Source organism: Chelonia mydas, chromosome 6 (genome assembly GCF_015237465.2).
Source record: "Chelonia mydas isolate rCheMyd1 chromosome 6, rCheMyd1.pri.v2, whole genome shotgun sequence".
Lineage (NCBI taxonomy): Eukaryota > Metazoa > Chordata > Testudines > Cheloniidae > Chelonia > Chelonia mydas.
This window is the reverse complement of record NC_051246.2, coordinates 22,647,300-22,661,189: the sequence shown is the minus strand read 5'-3', so window position 1 is coordinate 22,661,189 and position 13,890 is coordinate 22,647,300. Positions and strand designations below refer to the sequence as shown.

The 13,890-nt window shown below is 39.7% G+C and overlaps 1 protein-coding gene across 2 annotated transcripts in view; it reads left to right on the top strand.

The window, feature by feature from the left end:
* Positions 1–13,890, top strand: part of LRP5 (LDL receptor related protein 5) — a 247,483-nt gene that overhangs the window by 187,416 nt on the left and 46,177 nt on the right. For both annotated transcript variants that reach the window (XM_037899525.2, XM_037899524.2), the window contains exons 8-12: positions 2,295–2,511; positions 5,521–5,810; positions 7,590–7,816; positions 8,712–8,896; positions 12,846–13,169. In XM_037899525.2, the coding sequence (XP_037755453.1) occupies positions 2,295–2,511; positions 5,521–5,810; positions 7,590–7,816; positions 8,712–8,896; positions 12,846–13,169 (1,243 nt within the window). The remainder of the gene's footprint in view (positions 1–2,294; positions 2,512–5,520; positions 5,811–7,589; positions 7,817–8,711; positions 8,897–12,845; positions 13,170–13,890) is intronic.

Sequence of the window (13,890 nt, the reverse complement as noted above, 5' to 3'; positions counted from 1 at the left end):
TTTCTTTGAGTCATAAGAAAATCGAAGCATCATTAAACAAAGAATGGTTACCTCCACATGCTTTACAATTTTAATATCCTAGTGCTGAAAGAATCTCCAAATAATAGTAAAAAGGAGCTTCTGTATAGAATAACTTTAAGAAGATAAAGGACCATCTGGTATAGAAAGGATAGTCAAGTGGATAAGGCACCGGACTGGGACTCAGCAGACCTGAGTTAAACTTCTAGCTCAACCACAGCCTTCCTGTGTAACCTAGGGCAAATCACTTAATCTGTGCCATGTCTCACGTCCCCACCTGTAAAATGGGGATAGTTTCCTCCCACACAGGGGAGTTCTTGAGGATAAAATCTAATGATTGTGTGGTGTTCAAATGCTACCGTGATACGGACCATGTAGTTACATAGATAGAGCTCAGAAATACTGAAAATAAAAGAAACTGAATGGCCCAGGGTATGGATAATGAGTCTGTCCCTTCTTGATCACAGTTTCACAGGTACTCATTACCACCATCTATTGGCAGTAGAATGGCCACATATATAGGGTCTTCTGTACTCTGCAGCAAGCTGGGCCTAAGTTCTGTGGAAAGGTTTTCTGTGGTTTCTCTGGCAGACTAGATATTTTGCAACAACTTAAATTTAATGATGAAGGCTTTTTATTGAATGATACTGGAAAATATATAGAAGCCAGGACAGTGTTCTCTGTGTTAGTTTCATATTACAACCACCAAGCTTATTTTATGCCACCCACACACTAAATTTTCAAGGTAAGACAGAATTATTTTACAAAATGTATAGCTACATTATAATAATCATTGGGGAGGAGGTGGAAACTGGAGGCTTTGACAACTGCATACAAAGGGATAGCTAGCGCTTTTGATTCCTGGGAAGGTATAGGAGGCAGTTTGATCACACAGGAGATGGTTGAAATTTTCCTCTGTTTTTCCATTTTGTGGAGCAGGTGGATGTGGCTTTAGGTTTGGGCTGTGGGGAGTGTGTGTGTATGTGTGTGCGCGCAAGAACTCCTGATTTCCCCAACAACCCTTTACAACACCCATCTGGCTCCAGTGTCTTCCATTGCATCTGGCAAATATGGACAAACACGTTAATCATAACTGGAGGTTTGCGCTAAAACACTCAGCAGTGAAATAGTTAAGTGTTGACACTTAAATGTTCATTGTTGGATGCCTGGGGCATCTCACACCTCTGTGATTTCAACCTCTCATTTTAGGAAGACAGTTCTTCATCGGTTCACACTCATTTCACATCTCAAAGATTATCTTCACAGCCATAAGAGCTAGAAACAATTATTTTCACGGTGAAAGCTTACATTTTGAAGCAAGATTCCATAGCTATGAAATAATGGAATACACACTGAATGGATATAAAGAATGAATTACACTGGGGGTGGCTACTTAAGACCAGGAGTGACATTCATGGGATTTACATTGCTTATACTGTGTCAGTTCGGAGGGTAAATGGAAAATGACTACTTCCAGGCTTGTCAATCTGAAATTTGCTCTTTGAACTAAATCCATTTACTTTTTATTTTTAAATTGGGATTTGTCAAAAAAATATTTGTCACAATGATTTTCTGACCAATAATGCCGTTTCAGTGAGACTGGAATTTTTCACCAAGTTGTTTACATTTCTGTGAGATTTTGTTTAGAAAAAAATGGGGGAAAAATTCAAAAATGTTGAAACATCCCATTTGGATACTTTCAGAATGGAAAGTTTCAATTTTCAGTTTGAAATTACTTTTGTTTTTTAAATTTACTTTATATAACATATATATAACTTTATATATATATAAAAATGAAACAGTTCAAATTTATCTAAATAAAATGTTCCAATTGACCCAAAATGAATTTTTTTCAGAATTTGAGTTAAGAAAAATAATGGAATTTTGGCTTTTCTTCCCAATTTGGGATGAATTTTTGTTCATTTTTTTGAAATCACAAAAGTGTTTGCAAAATGGAAATCCATTTTCTGACAAGCTCTGTGTATAGGTAACATAGCAGACGTAGACTGCATGGCTGCCTCCTCACCTTAAATGTTATGCGGTAGAAGAGTTGTTCCTTCTTTGTCTAGAGATGCTAGCACTTCATTTGTGTTACACCATTTCCTAAATACATTCATACAGAGCATGAGTTTTTTGTTTCCAGAGGGAGGTGGTCTCTAGACAGGCTTGCTGGAGTGGCAAAAACAACTTCAAGTCAAAGTATGATCAGATTTGTTTCAACTACAACTGCTGTATTAGAAGTAGTGGTTTTTCCTCTCCTCTTATCTGCCCCACAGGTAATAAATGTTGATGGAACAATGAGAAAAACTCTACTAGAAGATAAACTTCCTCATATATTTGGGTTTACTTTGCTGGGGGACTACATCTACTGGACAGACTGGCAGAGACGAAGCATTGAAAGAGTTCACAAAATAAGAGCAAGCAGGGATATCATCATAGATCAGTTGCCAGACCTAATGGGCCTCAAAGCAGCAAGTGTGACCAAAGTGTTTGGTAAGTATGAGCAACGTGAAATGGAATTGAGATTCTTTCCAGAGGGTTTTGCTTTTGTTAAACAATAACCTTCACCCCTTTTGACAGGAATAATCATGTTCTAATGCTGTTTAAAGGGAAACTACCTTTTTTTGCTAAGCTAGCGCAGTGAAAGTATCACGAGAACAGTCTGCTTTCGTGACGATTGCCATCAAAAAACTACCATGTATGAAAATACACCCAGTAATTCCTTCTGAAATTGCAGATTAATGCAATAAGCAAAATGGAAGCAGTTTTCTTGCTCTACTATTCTTAAACAATAGGCAACTATTAATCCCCTGTGTCAGTGAGGAGGCAAAGTTTTGTAGCCTATTACAGCAGTTCAGTGAAGTGACGGACATCTGTTAAACATCTTTTCCATGCTTTTTTCTCTGTAATGGTCAACCTAGGGCATATCCTGCCAGAAGCTAGGAGTGACATGACAAGATGTGCGTGATTTCCGTGGCTTGTATGCAGAATTCCACAAAATGCTGTAGTTCCTGCTGCTGTGTCTTCCTAACCTCGTAGTGACAGTAAACATAAATCCTTTGCAGAGCTTCTGTCGCGTGTTGTGATCTGTAGCAGGGATTTAATTTCCATACCTGTCGGAGGAGGAATTGTCTGCTCGCTCATATACTCTTGCTGGTGGGGGCGGAGAGCTGGTGAGGAGAGCCAAATCAAGTACTACCACTAAGCCCCTACCAGTTTTCCCTCACTAAGCTCCTGTCTTCCCCAATTCTTACACCTGCACCCCTATACAGCTTGGCATCCCCTGTACATGTCCCTTACTGTCCCCTCTGGTCACAGTAGGATCTCTTCACTGGGTCCCCTCTTGCTTCCCATCCGTGGCTGTGACAGACTGTGTACAAGTGTCTGTCACACTGTTAACTGCCTTTATCCACTGTAATCTGTACATACTACTAGAAAGGCACAAAGCTGCTCTGTGCAGCAGACCTGTGAGGCAGAACAAGAGGTGGGAATCTTGCAAGTAGGCAGTTTATCTCATACGCCCTGAGAACTGGGAAAGCAGGATGTACACACTAGTCCTTGTGACCTCTGAGCCCCAGAAGAGAGGGTGAGCCACCTGCCAATTGCTGAGAAAGGGCAGAGGAAAGGCCCAGCCAGGACTCCAGTGGTCCTGTGGGATTCTCTTGCTTAGGGAGGCAGAGAAAAAGTTGTGGGCTGAAGCTCACTGTGAGATCTTTTGGGAGCACACTGAATTTAAAACCCTGTTTCCTTTGGGGGACATACTTTTTTTCCCAATGTCACCCTGTTTTTCCAGCACAAACATCTGATGAATTTCGGACTGAGTCCCCCAAGGTAGGACAATATTCTGTACTGGGTTCAGCTGGAGAATAACTAAGGAACTTGTTCTGTGGCTTGCAGTCAGAACAAGGCCACCTGAAGTCAGAGAGGCACTTAAATCTAGACCCAGGCATGGCACTAAAAAAGAAATGGAACAATGCCACATTTAACAGCAGCTGGGATCTCTACCCTGATCCCACTCTCAGTTCATCTTAGAAGAGCTTCCGTGTAGGAATAGGAGCACTGGAACTGGTTTCAGGCCCTAGAGCGGTGGCTTTGAAACCTGCAAGGTGCTGAGCATGTCCTGTGAGTTGCCAAGCAGCCTGAACTCTTACTGACTTCATTAGCTCTTAGTGGCAGCAACTCATTCACTCCACACGTGTATACGCTGTCTGGCACAGTGGAGCTCTAACCTGAGTGAGGAGGCCTTCAGATACTACTGTAGTGGTCAAGGGTACTGAGCACCTTTCAGGGGATGCTCAGCATATAGCAGTATCATGCCTTCTCGTGTACGGATCTCCAGACTTTCTGTGAATCAGGTGGGTACCATAATGTCGCTCTCATTTTGTAACATGATATGCTGTGAAATGGGTAATTCCCTAATGCAGCAAATACCATAACGCTGCAGTATCAGACAGATACTGCAAATTAAATTTCATGCTAAACTACCCAAGCCCATGAGTGTATGCATAAAGATAATAGATTTATAGAAATATTTTTGTGGTCATTTTACAGTATCACTCTAGTTTGCCCCTGAATATTTACTTTGGTTACATACATCTTTAAAAAAAAATCATCGTACTAGCTTATTTATCAAGGTCACTCACTTTTAAATTGCACCTGGAAGGGTGCAAAGTTCTGCAATGAAGCCACACCAAGTAACCGTAACAGAAAATATTTATACATGATGGAGAGCCAGATCATCTGCTGGTGTGAATCAACATAGCTTCACTGAATTCCGTGGAGCTAGGCTGACGTACACCAGCTGAGGGTCAGGTCTGGAATCTTTGTCTCCTATAAAAGAAAACTAAACTTGGACTGGACTGACTTTTGAGACTTAACCATAGTAGCAACGTTTTTAAAATGGCTATATCTCTGTTTGCAACTGGTGAAGAGTGGCATTCATTTTGTTCTCCACTCCCATCTCCATCCCCACCCCACCTCCTGCCGACCCCTCAGCATTTGTTCCTAGGCACTCTGGTTTACTTGACCAACTTACCTGACCTTGACCATCACTTACTTCATGATCTTATTGGAATTATGCTTAATGATGAATCTCAGCAGTTGATTGGATTTAACAGCTGAGAAAAGGAGCTGCAGTTAACTGAGCTCTGTTCTCACCAGTGCATGTCATTGAACTCAAGCACATTTAAAAATTCAACTGAGATGAAGATCCGTTGCCTGGCCAAAAATAAACAGATAAAACAAACACAACTGTCTGTTTTTTAGTACAGGAATGAAATCTGTGGAGAAAAACAGAAGAAAATATTTGGAGAAGTTATCAGTATTATAAGAAGACTAATACTAGCCTTTAAATCCTTGGGTTGAGAGGAAAAGATTTGAGTTGATTTTTGGACCCCCTGTTGACATTCACAGCAATACGTTATCTCATAAGTCTGTAAATGCATTGCCTGTCATTCCATCCCAGACAGTTTTATCTTTAATGGACCAATCTCTCCTTTTCAGGAACCAATCCTTGTGCTGAGAATAATGGAGGCTGCAGCCATCTGTGTTTCTTCACACCTCTGGAGACCAGATGTGCTTGTCCCATAGGACTGGAGTTGCTGAGCGACATGAAGACCTGCATCATTCCTGAAGCCTTCCTTGTTTTCACCAGCAGAGCAGCAATTCATAGGATTTCCCTTGAAACCAACAATAATGATGTAGCTATTCCTCTTACTGGTGTCAAAGAGGCATCTGCTCTGGATTTTGATGTGTCTGATAATAGAATCTATTGGACTGATATTAGCTTAAAGGTATTATTAACATTTGAATTCCCTGAATATGAAGCCACAGTATAGTGCCTTTAATCTAACAAAGATCTGTTTGTTATATAATATAGCACATATTATATTGGATGTCTAAATCTTGGGTGCCACATGCATTGAATCCATAAATTAATCTGTTTCAGACATGCTTTCTGCACGCCACATATCATGGTAATTTGAATGCCTAGGTTGGCACGCTACTAAACTTGCTAACCTCCTATTCCCCCTTCCCCCCCCTCCCATTTTGATTTGGAATCCAATCTAGTAAAAGTATTAAAATTTGGCAAGTAAACCTTGGGTCTCTTATCCTTAGCTGTGGCTCCCACTTGCTGCGTTTCAGTGAGGGAGCTTGCAAAGTTTTCATTCTAAAATATATATCATCAGTGTGTTTTGGCAGCAGTTTGAAATTTGATATGTGACATTTCTCATTTATATCCCGGTGTAGGCAAAGGAAAGTGTTGTATCATCCATCACTGTTGTTTAATTTTCTTTTACATGAATTTAGCAGTGGTGGAAAATGTCAGATTGATATCACTGGAAAATGAACTCCTCTGTTTAGCTTCTTAACAGGTACACCACAAACTATGGAAGCTCTTCTGCCAGAGTGCTTCAGCCGTAACAGGGCAGGGATCGTGGGGCTAGTTCAGTTTCCACAGCCTCCCTATTGAGACTAACTCAGGTGTCTGTTCAATGCTAGTGGGTTTTGTGATGTGGACACCTTTCCACGAGGAACTGTGCCAGTGTAATAAATTCATGTGCTCCAGACCACACACACAATTACTAAATAAATCACAATGAACCTTGGGAAATGGAACTTGAGCTCCCTTAGCTGTTAGTAGAACATTCTACTGCTATCCTATTTGTAGGTCAACCACTAGAAGGCAACATCTTTCCTTCATCCTCTCACTAGCGTGTGCACCTACTCTCTCACCTTGAAATGAAAATCATTCCCTTGAGTTCTCCTATCTCCCAGTTTGTTAATTCATTAGTTTTTTCAAGTTGTCATGAAATTGGATAGTGAAGTAGATGTCAGCTGTGTAAAGTGGCTACTCAGAATGGATTTAGTCCCAAGATGGAGAGCAAAAATTGTATTCTGGCTCCAGACGATATCACTAGATACTGTGTGGTGGCTGTTTTACATGCACATTGTTCTCACTGGTTTCTTGTGTGCTATGTACATATTCCTTGCTGCATGGCCAGCTCTGTTAAGTGTATGTAACTGAAATTTAGGTAGAACCAGCAAACTCACACTCCTCATTAATGCTGAGACAAGCTTTGACTAATACAAGAAAACCAATCAGCTAATTCCCCTTTCTCCAAATGAAGATACTTTCCTATATAGGTTGAAAACATTGCAAAGAATAAACAGAGAAAAAAATTAGGGCCAAAATTTTAAAAGTGAACAGGTATGCGTGGTGGGAGGATCAATATCCAGGTGCTTACCTTGAGACCTTTTGAAGGGACCTGATACAGAGAGGGTGCATGCTCAGCACTTTCTGAAAATCACCTCCCTTTATGCATCTCAAAGGGGGCACCCAAAATCACTCATCATTTCTGAAAATTCAGGCCTTCTTTATCTTGTGAATTAATATGTTTCCATTATCAGTATAGATTATATAAATATGAATTGCAAATACTTTCAACATTTAATGCTTGGGGATTTACATTTGAATTTTTGTTGAACAGTAACCCTCAGAGAATTTTGATTCCCTAATTTGATGTGTGTCCATAAGGTACAGTAATATTTTTCACACGATTGTTTTCCAGACCATAAGCCGGGCATTCATGAATGGGAGCTCTGTTGAGCATGTCATTGAGTTTGGGTTAGACTATCCTGAGGGAATGGCAGTAGACTGGATGGGAAAGAACCTTTACTGGGCAGATACTGGAACCAATCGAATTGAAGTAGCGCGCCTGGATGGACAGTACAGACAGGTTCTTGTGTGGAAGGATTTGGATAACCCCAGGTCTTTGGCCCTTGATCCTACTAAAGGGTAAGGAGCATTATTTATTGTTTGAGCGTAACAATAATTAATAACACATACTTTTACAGCATACTTTGTATTTCTCTAGCACCATTTCATCAGGGAATCTCAAAGAACTTTATAGCCATTAATGGCTATAATCACCATAGTACCTCTGGGAAATGGATAGGGGCTATAAAGCAAAATTTAAAATCCCTGTCAATTAACTTTTTCTGTCTTTATTGTTTCAAAAAGCAAAATTTAACTAATTGGCTGCATACAGTTACATGGGATATTCTAATTTGCAATAAGTGTGAGTCAACTGTAAATTAGAAAAATCAGGGGATGTATTGTGTGACACATCCCTGTTTTAAAACATGTTGAGTTCACTTCATCGACCACTGAAATCTGAGTACTTATGGGGTGGAATTCAAATGTCAAAGACATTCATACCAAAGGCCAGAAGTAAAGTGGCATTTACTTCTATTCAGTTGTAACTGCTGAGGAATCTAGTTAGGTTGCAACACCTGAATCTGATTAGGACACCAAGCTTAATACCCTTACTGATCTGAAAATTCCACAGTGCCTTTCAGCACCACAGGTGGTCAGGGCCCTCATTTTCTCTCTCACCTGAAAGAATTAAGCAATTAGTCATAAGGAGGCATGCAATGGTAGGGATAGTAGCAGACTTAAGAAGTACTGGGCTTGATCTTGCACAGTCCTGTGCTAAGCACTGTGGCCCTATCCATCAAAGCACACATGCTTAACTTGAACTCAATAAAATAAATATTTATGTATTTAATTTTATTGATTGATAGCATACCAGTTAGCATAGCAGCTAAAGTCTCAGGGCCCTTGGTACCAAAGCTGGATTTGAATCCATATCATAAACTGGTGCCTATTTTTCTTCTGTTTTTGATTGCAGGTATATGTACTGGACAGAGTGGGGAGGTAAACCAAGGATCGTTCGGGCATATATGGATGGGACAAACAGCATCACTTTGGTTGATAAAGTGGGACGTGCCAATGATTTAACTATTGACTATGCAGACCAAAGATTATATTGGACTGACCTAGACACAAGTATGATTGAGTCATCAAACATGCTAGGTAATCTGCTGTTCTATTCAAAGAAACACACATCATGGTGTTTTGTACAGAACTGTGAGCACCCTGTAAGGGAGTTTGGTAGTTTGTTCTTTTAGAAGGTTTAATTAAAAACTGGAGTTTGTTGCCTCCAAACTAACCTTTATTCTTCTTGCATGACAGGCTTACAGCTAAGGGTTAACGCATGGATTTTTTTTCTCCAAGCTATTTAATGCATTTTAGAAGTGGTTGAATTAGACTTAAATTTCTTACCACCATTCTAGCGTGTGCTAATTAATATTTTGGAGAGTAGTAAAGTAAAATACACATGATGATGAAATTAAACATGCATACACTTTATTTGCAAGATTAACAAAATTGTGAGGTAAACCTTTAAAGTAATAATAAATTGATAAAAAATGAACCAGTCTTTCTAAAACATTTCCCATAGGGTAACAAAGAAACTGCACTTTAAAAATTATAAATGCAGGGAAAGTAAAACAACAAACTTTCTATTTTTCTGACTAAAATCCTATACCAGAGAGATGATTTTAATCTCTTTCTTCTGTTGCGGGTATTAAATTACCCATGTCTTCTACCAGAGCAAAGAGACAGAGTCTCAATCTCTTTATTTCTCCAGATTAGGGCAACTGAATCTTTTTGCCTTTGGTCCAGTTTAATTGGCCCCTAATCTGAGAGTCTGCACACCTAATTCTGTTGCATAATTCCACAACCTTGTCCCCATCCAAGGCAGATTCCAGCCACAGACTGGCACTGCTAGTTCAGAATTCAAACTAAAATACACCTTTACGACCTGCATTCTTGGTTGTTGTAATGATGCTGTACAGTTAGCTAAACATTCTATAGAATTAACCTCCCAACATTTACATGTATTTTCCTATGAGAATTTATTAGAACTTCAAAAGCTTTTCTGCAGTTAAGGCTTATTAAATCTTTACATTAACATTGACAAGCTGGCTAACTGACAAAAGGAGGGAACTGCTAATACTGTATTTAGCACTTTGTATAGATCTTTACATCTAAAGTGCCTTATAAAGGTTAACAATTACTCAGAAAGCCAGATGAGGTAGACAGAATTATCTCCATGTTTTAGATAAGGAGACTGAGACCTGGAGAGGTTAAATGAACTGCCCAATGCTACACAACACTTTGACGGCAGTTCGAATTAAAATCCAGGAGTTTCTGAGTTCCCTGTCCCATGTTCGTTTACATAGACCATGCTGTCTTGGTTAAATATAAATTAATACCTCTAGAATTTCTGTATTAAAAGTATGTGGCAAAAGGTAAATCTATCACGGCATTTATGTTAACGACTTTAGAGTCACTGCTGTGACATTATTGTTGATGAACCAGGAAATTCCATATTAAGCTCTTATTTTCAGGTCTTGTTTAATTTTCCATGAAAAGCTACACTTTGGAATGAAACTTGTAAAGCTTTATTTTGGTAGTTTGGCGTTTTGGGGACATGAGAAATCTATTTTTCTTCAAGAAAGTTTTAGATGCTTTTTCTGTGCTTAGATCTCGCTCAAGCCGCTGCTTATTTAAGTAATAAAAGTTGTAAGACATGTCATGGGCTTGGACAACAAGGACACAAGAGCGCCTGGCACATCTTGAAGAAATGTGTTTTAGGAAACCATGTAACTAGCAGCAGTACTTTGTGACTTTCTACTGCCTCTTTTTTTTCACAATGTACTGAGCTGCAGAACCCCAAATATCCACTCCTGAGCTCATGGGTGCTGAAGATAGAGCTGTGGGGAATGCTGCAACACCCCCTGACTTGAAGGGGTTTCCGTCATGTACAAGGCTTACAGTGTGGTTCAATGGCTCACAGCACCCCCACTATAAAAATTGTTCCAGCACCCCTGCTTGAGCTAAACATGTTGAATTTAACATAGCTGCATTTACTTCAATAATCCTGTATGGACACAGGTGAAAACACATGGAAAAGAAAAACTAGAAACCACTTCTAGATCATTAGGATCAGTATCAACCCTGGTTTACGTACATGATGAGCTGTACCCTGGCCGTGATATAGCATTGTCATTGTCAGCTGGCAGTGAGTGCTTGAGCTGCTGTTATAGAGGATGTAAGTAAATGAGCTACTGGGGGCTCGGGGAGAAGGAGGGAGAGAAGAAAACCTCTGGAGCATCATAAAATAGCTGTATGATTCTGAAAGGCTTTCAGAATCCACATATTTTTCACTGGCTTTCAGTGATTGCAAGTCTTACGTTCATCACTGTGAAAAGTATATGAGAAATGCCTTACTAAATGTATGTCACTACTTGAAATTTTTATTAGGGTTATTTCTTCAGCCAAAGTAAATTTTTTTATCAAAAGCTTTCGATAGGATCCCTCATCAGATTGATAAGGAAACTAAATTGCCAGAGGGCAAGAGGCAGATTTCTGGAATGGATTAAAAACTTTTTGTGGTACTGAGGGGAAATTCAATACTCAATGGCTGCTTCTCACACTGGAATGAGATTAAATCAGCTCTAGTAAATTAAACTGGTGCTAACACTGGGACTAGGGCCAGTTAATACATTGATCACTTTGGAGGAGGAAGTAGAGAGTGAACTGCTGAAGCTGACAATGACACATAGTTAATGACATGTAAGGAGGTTAGCAAGAACTCTAGGTGGAATTTTAGCAAACTCATTGGGTAGGGGAAGTGTAACTGGATGAAAATAAAGTGATAAAACATTGCGTGCAGTATCCAGTGATGCACACTGAGGATTCCAGAAAAGAATCTGGGTGGACAGTGTGGGATGAAGTATGTCTCCCCAGTGCACAGCAGCAGTGGCTAAAGCAGTCTTAAATTTGTGAGCAGGGGGTGTCCTCAGCCTGCTCTCAGACACTACACAGCATGTAAAAACACCCCCTTCTTGGGCTTTTGTTTACTTAACCTGGAACTAGTGAAAAACAACATAAATTTCAACTCAACTCGATCAAATGAAGTTTGTTCATCAGTAACTCTCTGCCATGGGGAAATAAATTTTAAAAAACTTTTTTTTTTATAGTAAGATGGCTTTTTACTCCCATTTTTAAGCTTTTCTTTCCTCCGCGAGCCTAGGCCAACTCATGAAAAAAAGCAGGGCATTCAAAAGATCTTAGGAGTGTATGTGTGGGTGAGGTGGTTTAAACTCCCCACACACTAATCAAAAAGATGATTTTAAACCATGAAGACATTTAGTAGTACATCCTCAGCTGGTGTAAACTGTCTTCGCTTCATTGACTACAGTACTATGGGGTTTTCCATAATGGTTAATCTAGTCTACCTTGGCCAGTACCTGGCGCTCCAGAAAGTGATAAAACCTTAGATTATGAACTTTAGTAATTAAGCAGTGTCATTTGTGGGAGTGTTAGGATTCCTTCCAGATTAATGCAGGAAATCATTTTGAATATCTGCATCTTCTTAAATCGCAATTGTGGGTTTTTTACAATTTAAATCCAACTTCAGAATTCCTCTGGATCAGCTTTATCCCTGAATCCCACAGATTATTTGTACGGCACTTTGGAGCACGTTGCTCACGGTACTTGTTTCATATGTGTTTTAAGTTTATTTTTTATCCAGATCAAGTATTTATCTGGGATTAGGGTGTTCTAAAAGCCCATTCTCAGGATCCAGTTTGGGGTGTTAAACCTCCGACACGAAGTAATATTTCTTAAAATGACAATAGTTCCAATGGTACTACCTCTGAAGTAAAATATTACTTAATAGGAGTAAGGGTATCAGAATTTGGATCTTAGTGGCTACCTTTTCAGAGGAAGATATTGTGCAATTATGAACCCCAAGTTCCATGATACTGACCCTTAGCAAATTTTAAAAATAAAAGGAGTTAAAAAATTACATTTTATTCACACAGAATTAAATAACACTTTTGTCACATTTTTTGCAACTGAGTTTCGGTTACTGCTTATGATTAGTGCTAACAGAATGAAGTTACTTTTTCAGGTCAAGAAAGGGAAATAATAGCAGATGATCTGCCTCATCCATTTGGACTAACACAATACAGTGATTACATCTACTGGACAGACTGGAACCTACACAGTATAGAAAGAGCAGACAAGACCAATGGGAAGAACCGGACACTAATTCAAGGACATCTGGATTTTGTGATGGACATACTGGTCTTTCACTCTTCGCGCCAGGATGGCTTGAATGACTGCATGCAAAACAATGGGCAGTGTGGACAATTGTGCCTTGCCATACCAAATGGGTATAGATGTGGCTGTGCCTCTCACTATACCTTGGATCCCAACAGCAGGAACTGCAGCTGTATGTCCTTTTATTTCTTACGATATTCTTAAGCATTTACAGCTCATTGCTGCTTGTGGTGCCTTTTACTATAGAAAGGGAAGGATTCATATACATACATATCAAGGGTATTGATTTTAAAGATGACCTGCAAACAGGGAAAAAACGGTCTGTGCCCTTTCTATGGTGCATAATGAAGAGCTGAAAGGTTGATTGGTTTTTTAAAGCCTTAGAAATAGCAGCACTGTCAAGTCTTTCTTGTTTTGCTGGATGTGTTTCTGGCGTGACTCTGATGTGTACTAGAAGCTTTCCCAGCCTTTAATGGAATGGACGGGTGGGTGTGAGTGACAGTCTAAATAAACGCATCTTTTCTCCCAAGTGTTTTAGTTAAACAAGTGTTAGCAAAAACATTAGGGTTTTAAATCCTCTGGGTAATAATCCCATCCCGTCCCAATTAATCAGGTTTCACTTCCTCTGTGTGTGTGATGTCATGACCCTGCTAGGTATCCAGTGGTCCATGTAGCTCTTTCAGCCAAGTCCGAGGTTTCTAATGAAAAACCAAGCAGGAAAAGAAAATATGCTTGGGTAAAAAACAAATGAGCTGTCAACTCCCCCCGCCCCACCAAAAGTACAGAATCATAAAGAAGCAATAAGGGAGTGTCTTGTCACCTTTAACAAGCCAGGGATGATGTGGTGAAGTACCTGCATTTAAGAGTCTAGGGCAGGGGTCTCCAAACTAGGG